This window comes from Parasteatoda tepidariorum, chromosome 5 (assembly GCF_982258835.1).
Source record: "Parasteatoda tepidariorum strain Cologne lab strain chromosome 5, Ptep-v5.0, whole genome shotgun sequence".
NCBI lineage: Eukaryota > Metazoa > Arthropoda > Arachnida > Araneae > Theridiidae > Parasteatoda > Parasteatoda tepidariorum.
Window position 1 is genome coordinate 112,433,005 of NC_141759.1, and position 16,636 is coordinate 112,449,640.

Here is a 16,636-nt window from a genome sequence, read left to right on the forward strand (position 1 = left end):
AAATACCAACGTTGAATAGAAAACTAAAAAGAATACAGCGGATTTTCGATTTTAATGATAAATTCTGTATCCTTTTAAATTTAAACACACTATCGAAAATTAGGAACCTTTCGGATAAAACAATTTCTCGTCAATGAGAAGCTATTTCTGTAGAACCACCTTGTAACGGTGTTACATAGAGAAGAAAACCACGAAAACTTTCACAGCCAGACAAATGATTTGTGAAACATATCCTGACTGGTAGAAAATTGAAATTATGAAACTAACGAATAACAAAACACCACTTTCTGAAGAAAATTCAATTCATATTTACCGCTTAATAGTTTAAATACAAGCATGAATAAACTCAAAATATATTTAAATGTTCTTCGTTTTAAGTCATAAAACTTATACACACCTATAAGGTTTTAACAATTTTATAGGTGCGTTTTTTCGCATAAATAGAAAGATTTTAAGAATTTGATTGAGAGTGTGTTTCTTGTTTACGGAATTCAATTAAGTACTTATTAAATGTTTCAAAAAGTTTCTGGTCTTTGCAAAAAGCACACTGTAAAAAATTGCTATAATATTTGCAGCTACTTTCCATGTTTTTTTGTTCTTACAGTACTACTGTAGTAAATGAAATAACTTTTTCTTTAAAATCGATTGTTTTCATCACGCGTGCCCCAGATAACCATCAGTGTCAACTGAAAAGTTTTGCCGCCATTTGAAAAAGAAAAAAAAACGATATTAGATGTATTTAGCTCGTGTCTTTTTTTTCCTTCTTTTTTTTACATACTATTAAGTAAATTTTATGTTGTTTGCTTTAAAAGATTTAGGACGAAAGTAAAATTAACAATCCAACTCCTCATCAAACTATGGGACCATATTTCTCAGATTGCAGCAATCCCCTTTATTTTGAGGGTCAAGAATCCGTAGAGAAATCATTTAAACTAACTAATTAAGGTCACAATATGCCTTGAACCATTAAGTCCTAGAATTTAAAAATACGATCATTAAATCAAAAGTTATTCAAGGTGTTTCGCTTGTTTATCTTTTTGGTTTCTGTACATTACTTTAGTTCTACTATAACCTTTCACAAAATTCTCAAAAATATATTTAAAAACGTGTAAAACCGATAAATTTAAATAAAATCTTACACACTAGTGCACATCAACTTGTTTCTTCTGCATGGATTTCCACACGAAAAATGCTTCCTCACCATTTTCGTTGGAGCGTTTTGTTTAACCCTTTATAAAGTCGTGGTAAGTATACTTACCACCAATTTTTTAAGTCTATGGTGAACTTTTTTACCACTTTAAATTTAAGTTTCCATTTGTTAATAACTTCAGCTTTCTTGAAGTGAGTTTGAATAAAATTGGCAAACATTAGTTAGTTTAAGAAAACGTATACAATTTATAAAATGCATTATTCCTTTTGAAGATTGTAGCATTTATGAAATTCATTTTATAAATAAAGAAAAATAAAATTCAATAAGTTCCTAATAGGTCGTGTTAAATATACTTACCATCAAAAAAAGGGCATTTTTATAAACTAAATTAGTTTTCTTTTTATTATATCAATTACTATTCTTATAACAATTTCAATTCCAAAAATACTTTAATTCAACTTTGCTAGAAATAAATGGCCCATTAAAGGGTTAAAATACTTCTATCAAAACAGGAAGGAGTACGATCTGGGAGAGATATGATTTGTAGATAAATATTTTATATAATAAAAAATATGTATCTACTTTTACAATAGAAAGCTCCCTAATCAGTGCTCGGTGGTTGTTTTAAAGTTGACAGTTCGGTCCGGCGGGAGTGTTTTCTAACGATGAATTTGGTGTGGATTGGCTTAGAACGGCAAAAATTGTCTTAATTCTCCTAACACTGTTTTGAACCGCGTTGTCTCAGTGGTTAAGGCTGTCATTGAGAAAAGTTGGGGTTCGATTCCCAGTGGAGGTTTGAAGCCCACCCAGCTTCAGATCGATGGGTACCAGCTGGTCTGGAAAGTAAAAGTGGTCCGTGCGTAGTTTATATGACGCTGCGACCACCGGTCTAAGAAGTTCAAAGAACGATATATTTAGAAGATAGTAGAAAACATAGCATAAAATTAAAAAAAATAAGCATTTGACAATATTTGAATTATCGGTGGTTTTAAGTAATGCAGTTGAGGAAATAATTCCCCCCACAAGGTTATGAAAAAAATCCAATTCGAATGTGGTTAAGATCTCAAAAGTATTTGATAAATGGCTCAAAAGTTTGATTTAAGGGGACACTTCAGGTTCAAAATGATTTTTTTAAAATATCAACCAATTTTAATGAAAATTTCATAGATTGTGAATAAAGCATTTAGAAAGATATTCCCAAAATTTGAAGCAAAAATATTAATTTGTTGAAAAGTTATAATTTTTTTAATAATTTATCCGCAAGTTAAATTACTAAATGTTCCAATATTTCAAAATGTTTCCTGCGCATGAGTTTTTATCGTAGCTGTATGAAACTCATTTATATTACAGTTTGAGTAAGTATAAATAAAATTGGATATGTTTGAACAACTTAGCACTTAATTTTAAACATATAAAAAATTAAAATATCATAGTCTTTATATAATTTTTAAAAATTGAAACTTGAATAACAATTTAAAGTAATTTTAAAAATATTCAGTGAGTATTCAGCTTTTATTTATATCACATTGGTTACGGAACATTAGGCCAATCATATATATGAGAAAAAAATAAAGATTTATTCAAAACTCATGCGCAAGGAACTTTTCGAAGTTTGAATATTATCGTAAAAAACAACATTGAGAAAAAACAGTTTAACTATAAAAACAGACAGTTTACATAACCTTGTTTACAAATCTTGAAATGCTTATAACTTTGCAAAAAATGACTGAAATTGAAAAATTTTTCTTTTAAATTGTAGCTAGATATAACTATTATTTTTTGAAACAAAAATTGAAAAAAGTATAATTTGGCCGATTTTTGGGTTTTTCATCGTGAAGTGTCCCCTTAAAAAGTAATTGAAATTGTTAGCTACTAATAACCAATTTTAAAATTATTATTCTCAAAAAGATAATAAAAATCAATTTAATTGCATAAAAATGTTTTTAAATATAATGACAAAAACAAATGTAATGATGAAAACAATTTTCGGAATGGTGACCATCTCAAAACTTTTTCTAACTGATTCAATTTTATTATTTTTGAATTCCTATTTATTTTTACATAATACATAGCCAGATTTTTCAACAAAAAATAAGCATCTTATAAGTACCTTTAAGCACTCAAAAAATATTTTTAATCACTTTCCAAAAAAATAATAATAATTAGGATCTGTACAGTAATAAAAATTATTTTTTTCCCATCGTTTAAAGTTCTTTATTTTATAATCATAAAATCTAAAAACATTTTCAAAAACTTTACATAATCATGATAAAAACAACTAGTTTCTGATAAATATTGCAAAGAAAACTGTTAAAATCCTAGAATTTTTTTGTAATTTATTACGACAATCTACATGACAAAGAAAAAATCTCTTTTCAAAAGGTAGAAAATTAAACACTTTTTACGAACCCCGAATAAAAAAAAGCACATTTAAGGGCTTTTAAAAAACGTAAATCAAAAATAAGCACCTTTAAGTACTTTTTAAAAACGCTATGCACCATGTAATAGGACCCTTAATGTCAAAAAATGAAGCTTAGAAACTAATAAAATATTATTTTTAATAATTTTACATGACGCTACATAAGTGAGATTTATAATTAAAGCGCCAGTATAATTTAATATTTGAATTCTAAATTATGCAATTCGAATTCAAATTGTTTGATAAGGAAACATAATTCTTTTCGTCATTAGTTTTACTACCCATTACTTACTTAATTATTACAATAAAAAATGGGCAAGAAAAAAGTACTAGTGTGGGGTAGATTTGTGAAAACTAATATGGAAAAAAAGCGATGTATGGAAGGAAGAAAACTTTTTGTATACACACGCAATTCCAGATATGAACACGAATATCTTTTAATTTATATCCCACAGTTCTTTTCTTCAATATCTTTTAATTTATTAAAATCTTATATTTAAAGATCTTTTAATTGATTTAAAGTTTACTTATAATTACTTATGATTCATTAAAAGTTTACATAACATTAGAGAATAATAAAGTATTATAAATATAGAAAACCATATTAAATATCCACATCCAAATTACATGATTTCCTATATAGTAAAAAAGTAAACTTCAAGAGTGATTAATTTCACATTTTATTTTTATTACATTGTATCACAGTTTATTTAAAAAACAAACATATAAGTATATGATATTTTAAATGTAAAATTTATTTTTAAAACTGTTCTTTGAAAACTAAAATGTCAGTATTTCTTATGACATTTCTTCAACTTTATGCAACAGTTTCGTTACAGTTCCATCCCAATGAGTCTTTACAGCAGTACTGAAAGAAAATAATATGAGCTTTAAAATATTTTTCAATAATAATAAACAGGTTTCTTTTCTTTCAAAAAATCAATGCTTGAAATTAAGATAAACAGATGTCAAATTAAGGAAGAAATCAAAAGTTAAAATAATACTCCAAAATCCAACAATAAATGCTTTATTGCTAAATCAAAGCATTTCTGCAACAACTTATTGTGGGTTAATGGGTGGTGGAGGTCCCTTAATTTTGTGACCAACAGCATAATGATTTCAGTGTGGTAAGCATTACACACAACTTTTGCCTTTCAATCCTATACAAGCTTTTAACCATCAATCAGCAACTGTGTGTGGGTCTGTCACCGTCTTTCATAATTATAGATCAGTTTGTTTGATCACTCAGACATTGTTGTAAATTTCAGATAATATAAATTAAGACAGATGGATTTAATCATGAAGCTTAAAAAAAATTATTATGTTTCATCAAAAATATTATCCCGATGAATTTGTACAAATTAAAGCAAATTGTAAAAATATTCTGAGAAAGATTAGCTAAAATATATAGTTAATTTACATGTTAACTTTTTAAAACTTTAATACTGATCACAAAAATGATGATAAATTGAAATGGAGAATTAAAAACAGTTAACTATGCTGTATTAAACAAGATAGTCCCCAAAACCACTTGACACTTGGTTTATGATGAAATTTAATGCATAATAATCTGAATTGGCCATACCGAGTTAAATTTAACTATTACATATTCAAAATAGGGAAAAATCACAATGCTATAAGTAATATCTGCCACAAAAAAGTAATAATAAATAAATAACAAGAAAAAGGAAGAGAGATCAATGCAGTATTCTGGTGTTGTGATACCTGAGTAAGTATAAAAATGGGTGTAACAATCAGTATACAAATGAGCTACAGTATGTGTAAAAAATCACATCATAAACCGAAAATGCTCACCAGGTTTTGAGGCAGTATAGTGATAGGTCACAGCATATAAATCAACTTAAATTTTGATTGGTTTGAAATTAGCTCCTAAATAATACGGTAACAATAATATCAATTTTAAATGATCAAAAAATTGGCAATACCTGAATATTTTGAAAGCTTAAGGTCATACAAAAAAAAATTCAATTATGAACAACAATGGGTTGAAATAAATGAACTTCTAATCAGGGTGTAAGATTATTTATATGGGGGAACAAACATCTAGGAAATGAAAATAATTCACAAAAATAATTTTCTCAGTAAAATAAAGATATGTAAAATAAATTCTTTCTCTCAAATAGCTTGACTAAAATTCAATTAGACTTATTTGTTGCCTCAAAATAAGATTTTTCATGAAATATTTAAATAAAAATCAAGTTTAAAGGTCTTACTTTTAAACTTTAAAAGTCATAAGATTTGCACACTAAGGCAGAATGCAGTTTTTGAATTGATAGAGCATCTAACTATTGCTATTGATTGAACATCAAACTCAAGTTAAAATCTTACATTATTGCATACATAAAATAACAAAGTTAAACAGTTCTAGAAACTATGTCTGACAAACACATAGGTAAAAAGAACTTGGATATTTAAGAAACTGTATTTATCTTAACATAATAAAACCCTAGATAGAGTTGATTTTAAAATAAAAATATCTAATTGTGTCTTAACTAACATTAAATAGATATTTAAATAATTATAAAAATAATGCAGATTAATCCCAAATACTTCTACCAGAACTTTACCTTTAGATACCTAAATTATTTTAAAATGATTTAGTTTCATTAATTAGTAAAGAAGGTTTGTCAGAAGATATAAAGCTAGTATAAACATTTTTAACATAATATTATGGCAAAAATTTTGTTCTGCATCACTTTGTGATTAAGTGATGATGCTATACAATAGTGACAAATTTGTAACTGTTAGTTAGAGAATGCATTATGATGCAATATATAATGCAAAAAAGGTATAAAAAATTCATATTTACAGTTAATAAAATATAAAACAATTTAATTTAATATTATAAAAATCTACTAAAGTTGTGAATTATATTTTAATTCAACTTAAACTAGATTTTGAAAAAAATACAATAACAATAATGAAAATTTTAACATCGCTGATCATCAATATTACATTGACATTATGTAACATTAAGTAAATACCACAAATAGTGACAGTAAAGAATGTTAGACATGATTAAGGTCATAACTCTATTTCAATATAGTCAGTAAATAAAATAATTTTTAAAAAAAGAGGTTATTCATTCACACAATATTTTATTTAAATTAAAACTTAGATGTAATGACATAATTTTAAAAGCTTCTTGTATTTGCTGAAAAATAAGCAAATACATTTTTGTGAGAGGAGTTACCTAAATGCCTCTTTTAGTTTAAAAATAAAAATAGATTTTAAAGAAATAAAATAATAATACTCTGTAAATAAAACTAAAATTATAAGTATTACATTTTCTATATATTTGTAACATTTCTTGAATTACAGAATTTATATTCTTAGGGCACATTATATAGGCTTTTTGAGAGATTTTTCAAAGCTATTTTTCAATTTTTTAAGGCTAACTGAAATCAAGACATTATACAAAATTCAGTTGAAAGAGTTGCATGTTTTGTAAACTTAGATTCAATAATTTTACATACACTCAATATATAATTAAGGATCCAGTTCTAATAAGTTAACACAAGGAATTTTTCAAGTAATATGAAGGAAAAAGAAATCTGAGGCTTGACGTTTCATTAAATGAAAAATTTTGTTTTTATAATTATGTAATTTGTATTTAGTAGGGGTCATATAATAATGTTTTTCACTTATAGACCATATAACAAAGAATTCATTGTAAGAATGTAAAAGCACATGAATTTCTTAATTATATTTTAATGATATGTGAATTTTTATGAGGGGAAAATGGGCTTTTTTCATTCACACCTTTTCAAAGTGTTTTAATTAGTGCCTTTTGATTTTATTTAATCTCTTTTCCTCATTAAAAAAGTTTTCATACTTTTCTTTCAATTGCATATTTAAAAGGTATTACATTTCATTGAGTAAAGTTTCACTTCTGTTTCCTATCCCCAAACTTAGAGTCAGATAATTAAAAGAACTTTTCAAGAAAGCACTAAACATGTTAATTATTTATTGTGAAAACTTGGTTGTTAATGTTAAGTTTGCTAGAAATGTTTATTGCAGTTTCTAATAAATTTTTCACATTTGTATAAGTCATTAGAAAAGCGCTCCCCTGGTTTATTTTTGGTTATCCTCTGTTACAATTAATATTAGCAGATTGAGCAGTAACACCCACATATTAAATCACATAGGAATGAATAATTGTATGATTTCATTATTCATTCTGTATAAGTGAAACATTATAAATTTTTGACTATAGATTCAAGAATTTTGAACCCAAATCAGCTTAAAAGTAAAAATACTTGTATTGCACAACAGTGCTGTTCCCATCTTGCTTTTATTTTATCATTGATCAAAATTTTAATACTATTTCTTAAAGGAAAAAAAACACATTATATGTTTCTATAACATAACTATGTCAACTCAAAATATTATTTTTCCATGTCTTGTAACTTACATACTTCTCTCTACTGTGCCACTAATTGTTTCCTTCTTTTAATGATAGGGATAAAACTGTGATTATTAGAGAGTTACAAATTTATTATCATAAATTAATGATTTTTTTAAAAGAAAATAATTTTGAAGAAAAATAAAATTTGAGAAGTAATATTTAAAAAAAATTAAATAAATTATTTATATAATACATATTTTTAATCAAAACACTAAAATCAATGTATCAGAAATATCTGTAATAAGCATAGGTGACCAGTTTGGTTTTTATAAGGAACTTGTCATTTTGCTGTTCCTCACTACATGGTCTGGTGTTGTGGTAATATAATATTTCAACTATAATTCAATAATTTATAGAACAAAACTTCAAATAAGCCTTTATGGATTGTGTGCCCGGTCAGAACATTATATCCAAGGCATGCACACATTTCAGTTATATCATTTTATTTCAATTAGTCAATAATATATAAATAAAAATTTCAAATAGACCTTAGTGGTCTTCATGAATTGTGCATCAGATTTTTTACTGTGCCCAAAGCACACATAACAAAGCTTGAATTCATAGAATATAGCAAAGAGGATGTTTGGAGCTTTTAAAATCTAATTTAAAAAAATTTATTACTTGTTATTTTTAAGCAATTACAGCAAAAAGTATATAAATCATAGCATCCTTCAAGTAGGTAACAAATCAAAGTAAAGAGGAAAGATATTTATAATCAAATTTTAAGTTCAACACAATAACAATAAGCAAATTAATAAAAACAACTACATATAATTCCTTGCATAAAATTAACATGATATTATTTGCAATGAAATTAGAATAAAATCAAAATTATTTTTAAAAGAAATAAATACATATATTTTTTATTGTTTAGTTCTTGTAAAGTAAATCTTTTTAAGTAACTTTTTATGTTAGTCTCAATCATTTTTTTTTCTTTTGAGTAAAAGAATAATTGATTAAATAATGTAAAGACTAACAGAATAAATAATATTGATTTCATTTCATTAGAAAACTGCAAATGTAATTTAAAAGCCACTTTAAAGCACTAGTTTTTATGTATGGTTTAAAAATTTCTTTGATATAATTTTATTCTTTGATGTAATAGTCATAAAATAAGCTACTTGTCCTGATATGAAAATATTTAAATCTTCTATTAATTACAAAATGTCAATCATTAGAAACTGACTATGCAGCTTTGTTATTAATTACAATAGTTGCTATAAACTTGGATAGAGAAAGAAGGAATTTAGTGCAACAAAAGAGAGAGATCTATGTAGATTATATATGAATGTGCTCAGTTATCTGAATTGTTTTCCATATGCAATAACAGAACAATGCATTTCCATGAACAAACAATTCAATTTACAACAAAGGAAACCAATAAAATTCTTTCTACTTATTTTAATACTAATGTAATGAAAGTTGCAGCATGAGATGCGATGATATATAATGAGAAATAATAAGAATAAGATGTATAAGAAATAATAATGAGAAACAATAAGCTAGTTCTAATACTAGATCTGGTAGGAATAGTTTATCCTCATTAAGAGTGAGACAAACACGAATTTTTTAAAAATATAAGTTTATGAAAAATTTGTCGCGCGACCATGGTGAACACTTCAAATTATATCTAGGACATGATATATGACACATTTGAAATAACGAATGTGATGCAAGTGTTCCATAAAGAAATTTTAAATTGTCTTTGCAAATAAATAGTTTTATAGCAAAAAGATAAATTTAATATTTAAGCGGTTTTTACTTTCATATGTCATTCTGGTACCATAACAGTTACTGCTCTTCCATTATCATTGGAGAGTAAAAAACTAAAAATTATCTTTGTTTATCGAACTCAAACAATTAAATTCTGTGTCAAGACATTGAAACAAATGCCCATTGAACGGGAGTATGGGGCCATGCTCCCAAGACATTAAAAAAAAAAATTAAGAGTCTAACAACTGCAGAGCAATCACCCCTCTAAACAAAGCATCTTAAATCCTACCAAACATTTTAATGTTAAAGGCTATAACCATATATTGCATAAGCCATCGAAAATTATCAATGTGGATTAAAAAGAGAAAGATCAAGACCATATCCACACAATCATACAAATCTGGGGAAAAAACAAAAGAAATTAATATTTATACATACCATATATTTTTTGACTTTAAGACAGCATATGATGGCATAGAAAGAACAAAATTATATTGTGCACTACTCGATTTAGAAATATCCATGAAACTTGAGAAATCTTACAAAGACGACTCTTAATAGAGTTAAATGCAAAGGAAAACTATGCAAAGTAAAACCTATACAAATATCTATAAGAGTGAGATTCCATGTCATTGGAAAAAGTTATTAAAGACTCAGTATAACAGTTTAAATATTAGAATAATTGATTAAATATAGCAAACAAATGTTAATATGGATTAAGAAATCACTTTAAATTAAAACACTTAAGAATAAATTAAAGACTTATCAATATAAAACTTCAGTAAACCAAATAATTATGTGTGAAAGCGCATTCTGGACCATGAACAAAACAAAGGAAAACAAGTTCTAAGAGAAAAGAAAATATTTGGCGCTGTCAAAAAATTATGTCCGGAGAGTAATAACCAAATATTGTGAAAACTAAAAAGGTATATCAATTAAGATGACTCGGACATATCTACAGATACAATGATTTAAACCCAAAGAAAAAAATGGCAAACAGGTAAACCAATCATGAGGTGGCTTGATATAGTTGAGAAAATGGCAGATAAAATTGGGATCAACCATTGAAAAACTGTAACAGTAGATCATTCCCAATGAAAGAAACTTAAGTCTTGGCCTGCAATAGGCTGTAAAAATGCAGAAAAAGAAAGAACTGTTTTTTTTTAATAGTCCTATTTTTAAGATGTTAAAAAAGGTTAGAAATAATAAATCAATAAGGTTAATAATTTTCCTTAGAAAAAAACAATTAAAGTGAAATATGCAAATTTTTTCAACAGGTAAAATAAAATTTAGTTAATAAGTAATAAGTTAATGAAAATGAATATTATTTAAAATTATACAGATATTAATGTTTAAAAGGGTCCAGTAATAGACATTTCAGCATGGTCAACATCTATTTTGAAAGAATTTATCCAACAAATAATAAAATATACTGAAGGGGACAGTGACATTTTTTCTGGTCTGAATTAAGAAAAAAACTAGTTATTTCATCAAACAAATTTAAAGAGTGTATCAAAGAGTACTTCACGAAAATCAAAATTAATTTTAACACAATATTTTCTATTTAAAAAAAATTCATAATTCATATTTATTGCTAATAAATGAGAAACTTTCTCATGAATCAGTCATACTTTCCGTTTCAGAAACAAAAGATTGAATGTAACATTTTTAATACTATTTTTTGTATAAAAATAATAATGTTGATTAAAGATTAAAAGAAATACAAAGAAACTTTTTCATTACTGACAGCATATTTCGTTTAGCAGAAGAAAAAAAAATATTACTTTTCACATAGCTGAAACAGCAAGTATGCAAAAATGATGATGGAGTAGCGGCTGTGGGTTCCACTCCTTACGTTTCTGTCACTAAATGAAAAGAAAACAATTAAGGACAGTGAAAAATACACAAAATTAGCATTCTATTTCTGATAACTATGAACTACAATTACTATGAACTAAAAACTACATAAAAAAAATGCATGGAGACAATTTCTTAACATAAAAAAATGGTTACAAGGAAAAAAACACTTTTTATAGAAAAGAAATTAGGTAAAAAGGTTTTTATATAACTTATTGATATATTCAGCTATCTGTAGAAAAACTAACTAGTGAATTAACATTAAAATAATGAAATTTAAACCTCTTTTAGAAAAAATTCTGTTCTACATTTTATATATTATAGAGTAACAAGTATAGGAAAACTTTTATTACAATCATGATTTAAGTAAAAGTGTAAAAACAATAAAAACCTATAAGCAGAAGCCTTAAAGTTTGTTTTAACATGGTTTACATAAACATGACATAACCCCTTAAACATAACCCCTTAAACATGGTTTACATATTAAAAAATATTAGTCAAGATAAGAGTTTTAAGTAGGGGTGCACAACCTATGTCCTGCTGGCCATATGCGGCTCGTGGGAACTTCTAATCGTAGTAGAAATTTCTTTTATTAAATTATTTAATTTAAATTTATATTACTCTATAAAATACGTATTTTTTTTCTTTTTGTTTTCGCACTTTCATTCTGCAAGCTTCCTTTTGGTTAGAATACATATAACATCTCGCAATATATATATATATATATATATAAAAATTAATTATTGTGAAAAATGGAAAAAGTTTTTTTTTAAAAATATATCAGTGTTTTTAGTTTTAAATAAATTCAAATAATTAAAAGTATTTAATTTTCTGCTAATATGTTATTAAGTTTACTTGTAAAAATATCTGGTGCTTAGAACACTAATGTTTGGATAAAAATCATTGCGCACCCCTAGTTTTAAGAATAAAATAGAATCAAGTTTTTCTTAAAATACACAATGAGGTGGCAGTTAAACGTTTTTAGAAACCTCGGTTATTAAGTTATAATTTATAAGAAAATTTTTTAATTTGTTTATTATAGTTCGTTTTTATAAGCTACAATTCAAACGATCTACAATTTAATCCTTTTTATAAGGGACTATTAATTACAAATCAAAGGTGCAGAAAACGACCAATGAGAGTTAACCTAAAATATTTTGGAAATGTATGAAAATTAATACATTTGTAATACATTTAAAACATTTAATTTAAAAAATTATTCAAAATATTTATGCAAAAATATTTACGGTGCAAAGTAAAGAATAAATAAATGCATTAACATGTTTATAATATTTGGAAATTTTGGTTTTCATGTATCTCGGAGAAAACAATAAATATTCAACAGCTGTTACAGATTGTAGCTGTTACACATGTCTGAAAATTCCTGTGAATACAAAAAGCTCCTGATTGGTTTAAAGATTTTCAGGCCTTCTGCAAATATTTGCTCTAATTGTTTGTGTTCACTCTTCATTGGTATTATATTGCACTTCTACGACTACTTTTTGATTCAACTATATTACAAATTTCAATATATTTATCAACTGTTGCATAAACATCAAACCTGTTGCTTGAGGTGTTTTACTCAAACTGTAACATAATTCACTTTTTTTTTTCATTATTAGCATCACCATTCCAGAGATACTGTTCTGCTTCTCAAAACAAATTAATTTCAATATTATGGTTAAATGTTGGTAGAAATTCTAAACAATAAGAAAAGGAATCTGCTAGTTTCAAAAATCATCTAAATGGGTATTTTAAACATTATACAAATAGAATTTGTGACAGAATTGTTAAAACAATACAATATATGTGAGGAAAGAAAAAATGTAGAAATGATGGATCTAGGTTTGACTATATTTAATAATAACTTAATTTATAACCATATTTGCCCATGCAATGAATGAATTGTAAACTTGAAACATTAATATATATCAACAGTGATATATAATTTGATTTATTATGGGCTAAATAGTGTTATATTCATATTATATTACAGTAAAATATACCTTTAAGAAAAGTTACGCAACTATTAACCCTGTAAAAGCTTACTATTGAATATCACTAGAAAAAAAATTTATGTATAAATAGTATATTATACTCATTACATAATTTCATTAATCATGTATGCTGGCCTGGTGGCCGAGCGGTTAGCGTGCTTGACTGCGAAGCCATAGGCTGCAGGTTCGAATCCCGCTCTGGGCATGGATGTTTCTCTCTCTCTTTGTGCTGTCCTCTGTTGTGTGTGTGTATGATGTGTGAATGTGGCCCACCCTATAAGCGGGTTGTGGCAGTGTGGCGTGGGCAATGTTGCTCGCCTCCGTGACTTTGGTTCACAGGTGCCCACTGGGTAACGCGAAATGAGCAACAATTCTGGCATAGTATAGGCAAGAATTCAAATTCAATGCCTGCCATTGGAGAAAAAAAAAATTAATCATGTATAAATATTATGCCAGTTTAAGAAGAAATTAGGAACAATGAATAAATATAAATATTTTGTTACATTCTGTAGAAATACCACAAAAAGCTACAACAGCTACTTTTCATGTTTTGAATTTGAACAATGAGGACAATAATATTAGGAATATGATCCATACACAAATAAGGAAAAATTAATTAATGAGCTTCATATTAAAAAAAGTTGTTTCATTTTAGTACACTTAACATATTAATTTAAAACCAGGTTAGATCTTCATGAAAATAGTCAATCAATGTAAATAAAAATCTCAATAAAATAGAAAGAATTATAAACAAAAGAAGAAAATTATGAACAAAAAAAAGCTTAAAAAACTCTCTTTTTTTTCATTTTGAAGCAGATTATTAGCAGAGCAAGACTATTTTAATAACAAAATAAAATATCATTTGCAAATTACATAGAAATGATAAATATAAAATTACAAAAGATAATTTAAAAAAAACTAATATTTTGGTAAAAAACTGGTATTTACAATAAAATATCCTTTTATATATTTTTAGTTTAAGATAAATCACAATACAAGGCAAAACAATATTAAATATTTTCCCTATTTTAAACAAATATATATAAAAATTTACCTCTGCTCTACCAACTTGAACATCAGAGAATGCTTGGAGTATAAAAAGGAGAGTCAATTTTATGGCATCAGAAATAGTATTATTAAGAAGAGCAGCTCAAAACTGAAATCGAAAAATTTTAAGTGTTAAACATACTTTTAAATGATACATGAGAGATTACTTTCTAAAAAATGTACAAAACTGTACAATGTACAAGAAAGAAAGCTTATGTAAGGAGCATAAATATTTCTTGATTGTGCAAATTTTTTTTAATTGAAATATCATCTTAAAGAAAAATTAATAGAAAGAATGACAAGAAAATTACAAGCCATATTATTTAAAAAAAATAAAAATACCTTCATTTGAAAAGCCTTGACACAGACTTAGATCTTTATTGAGTAAGCGTACATAACTCAACAAATCTACTTGTTATTATTTTTTTAGGATAATGATCTGTGTTAACCTTGAATTTAAATGTTACAAAACACTATAATTAGGCAAGAGTCGAGACTTACTTTTTTACATAGTTTGCCAGTGTTTTAGTATAGTTAAAACATAATTCTTGTAACAGATTCTATATTATATGGTAAGATTGAAAGTCTACAAATTTTTTTAGCATTTCATGATTAATGAAAAATGGAAGAGATTTAAGTTGCCTTATTAAAGTAAAATAATTTTAAATACACTTTTGAACATTATCTGCAATAAATAAGTACACCTATGTGTTTCAAGTTGTTACTATACCTTTTTATAAGTCTTGAAAGTTATGTTTCATATCATCAATGGTTATTTCAATTGATTGTAAAAAGAAAAGTTCAAACTATGAAAATAATTAGTAACCCAAATTTTTTTTTCAAAAAACTAATTAACAAAAACATTTTTCAGGAGAAATTTTGATTGGACCCTAACTTCCCACCCCTTGAGTACAGCCATAAAGAACATTAACTCAGACAACCAGTTCAGGAGCACATTTAATAGTTATCCAATATAACTGCTAGAAATTTCATGCAGAACAATTTATTGCACACTAGTAATTCATATAAAAAAAATTTCATTGTCTACTTCTTAAATTTTATAAAAATTGTGAAAACAGAGTTTATCAGTGCCTCTTTTTAATATTAATATATCTTTTGGTATAAGAGTTATAATCAATTTCATAGAAAAATGTACTGCTTATTGAATTGTGGAACATGCTTAAAAATTCAATAATCAGGATTACATGTAAAGAGCAGGGTAATAACAGAAAATTAAAAGAAATAGCAATGCTCTTTCTATTTTAAGGTAAGAAGTAGCTAATTGAGCAAGTAAAATTAAAGTTTCCAATAATATGTACACTTTGGTTGCGAATAATTTGGCAATTGAATGAAAGAATCGATATAAAGAACTTTATATACTAATTTGTTAATATCAAAAATAAAAACTATATTTGTATACATTAAATAGAGTTACTACTGAAACTGTCAATACATTTTATTACAGTTCAACTCGAATATATTATATTATTAAAAAAAAAAATTTGTTAGAGAAAAAATTAGAAAGAAGATAAAGATTTTTAAAGATTAAAATATTTTTTTCAAATCTGTATTATTTAAATAATGGTATTTTTTTTAAATTAATAACATGACTTAAACATAAACAACAGAAAGATTGCTAAAGACAGAATCCACAGAAAAACTGCTCCAATCGTTATGAGCTCACGCTTGCGCAGCGAAGATGTCATGTGTAATAAATTTGATTTGTAATAATTAAACATAATTTTTTAAACCTTTAAAGTAATAAGTAATACATTTTTTCATGTCTGTAAAAGATTGAAAAAAAAAGATTGAATGTAATGATATAAAATTAGCTTTTCATACACAAGTATTTGTTTACTCCCATTTCTGCCTTTTTTGAAATTAGTTACTAAGCACTTTTTTCATGTTTTCATCTAACTCTCTATAAAATTTGAATTTCAAAAACTAAAATAGACTTTGCAGACAAGTAAGCTACAAGCTTAAAAAAATTTCTCCACGCAAGTGTTCTAAATAAAAGCATACTT

General features: G+C 26.0%; 1 protein-coding gene across 9 annotated transcripts; it reads right to left on the bottom strand.

Moving 5' to 3' along the window:
• Window positions 1–4,231: 4,231 nt before the first annotated feature.
• LOC147810010 (uncharacterized) lies at window positions 4,232–16,469 on the bottom strand. Of its 9 annotated transcripts, none has more exons than XM_087164818.1 (5): window positions 16,385–16,405; window positions 14,620–14,721; window positions 13,674–13,973; window positions 11,496–11,576; window positions 4,232–4,437 (listed from the first exon to the last, which is right to left on the bottom strand). In XM_087164818.1, exons 3-5 carry the CDS (start codon window positions 13,943–13,945, stop codon window positions 4,368–4,370), a joined length of 423 nt encoding a protein of 140 aa, XP_087020944.1. In that variant the 5' UTR covers window positions 13,946–13,973; window positions 14,620–14,721; window positions 16,385–16,405; the 3' UTR covers window positions 4,232–4,367. The 9 variants fall into 9 exon arrangements, with proteins under 9 accessions (XP_087020944.1, XP_087020943.1, XP_087020942.1 ...); XM_087164817.1 differs by having other exon boundaries at window positions 16,364–16,405; XM_087164816.1 differs by lacking the exon at window positions 16,385–16,405 and adding an exon at window positions 15,343–16,336.
• Window positions 16,470–16,636: the final 167 nt, after the last annotated feature.

What these genes read in the sequence shown, in the direction of transcription:
- LOC147810010 (XM_087164818.1), bottom strand. Translation starts at nt 13,945, where the DNA reads ATGCCAGAATTGTTGCTCATTTCGCGTTACCCAGTGGGCACCTGTGAA. An exon ending in TACATGATTAATGAAATTAT is followed by an intron (nt 11,577 to 13,673) that starts GTAATGAGTATA and finishes CTTTTCATTTAG; the next exon opens with TGACAGAAACGTAAGGAGTG. An exon ending in CTGTTTCAGCTATGTGAAAA is followed by an intron (nt 4,438 to 11,495) that starts GTAATATTTTTT and finishes ATTTTCTTTCAG; the next exon opens with TACTGCTGTAAAGACTCATT.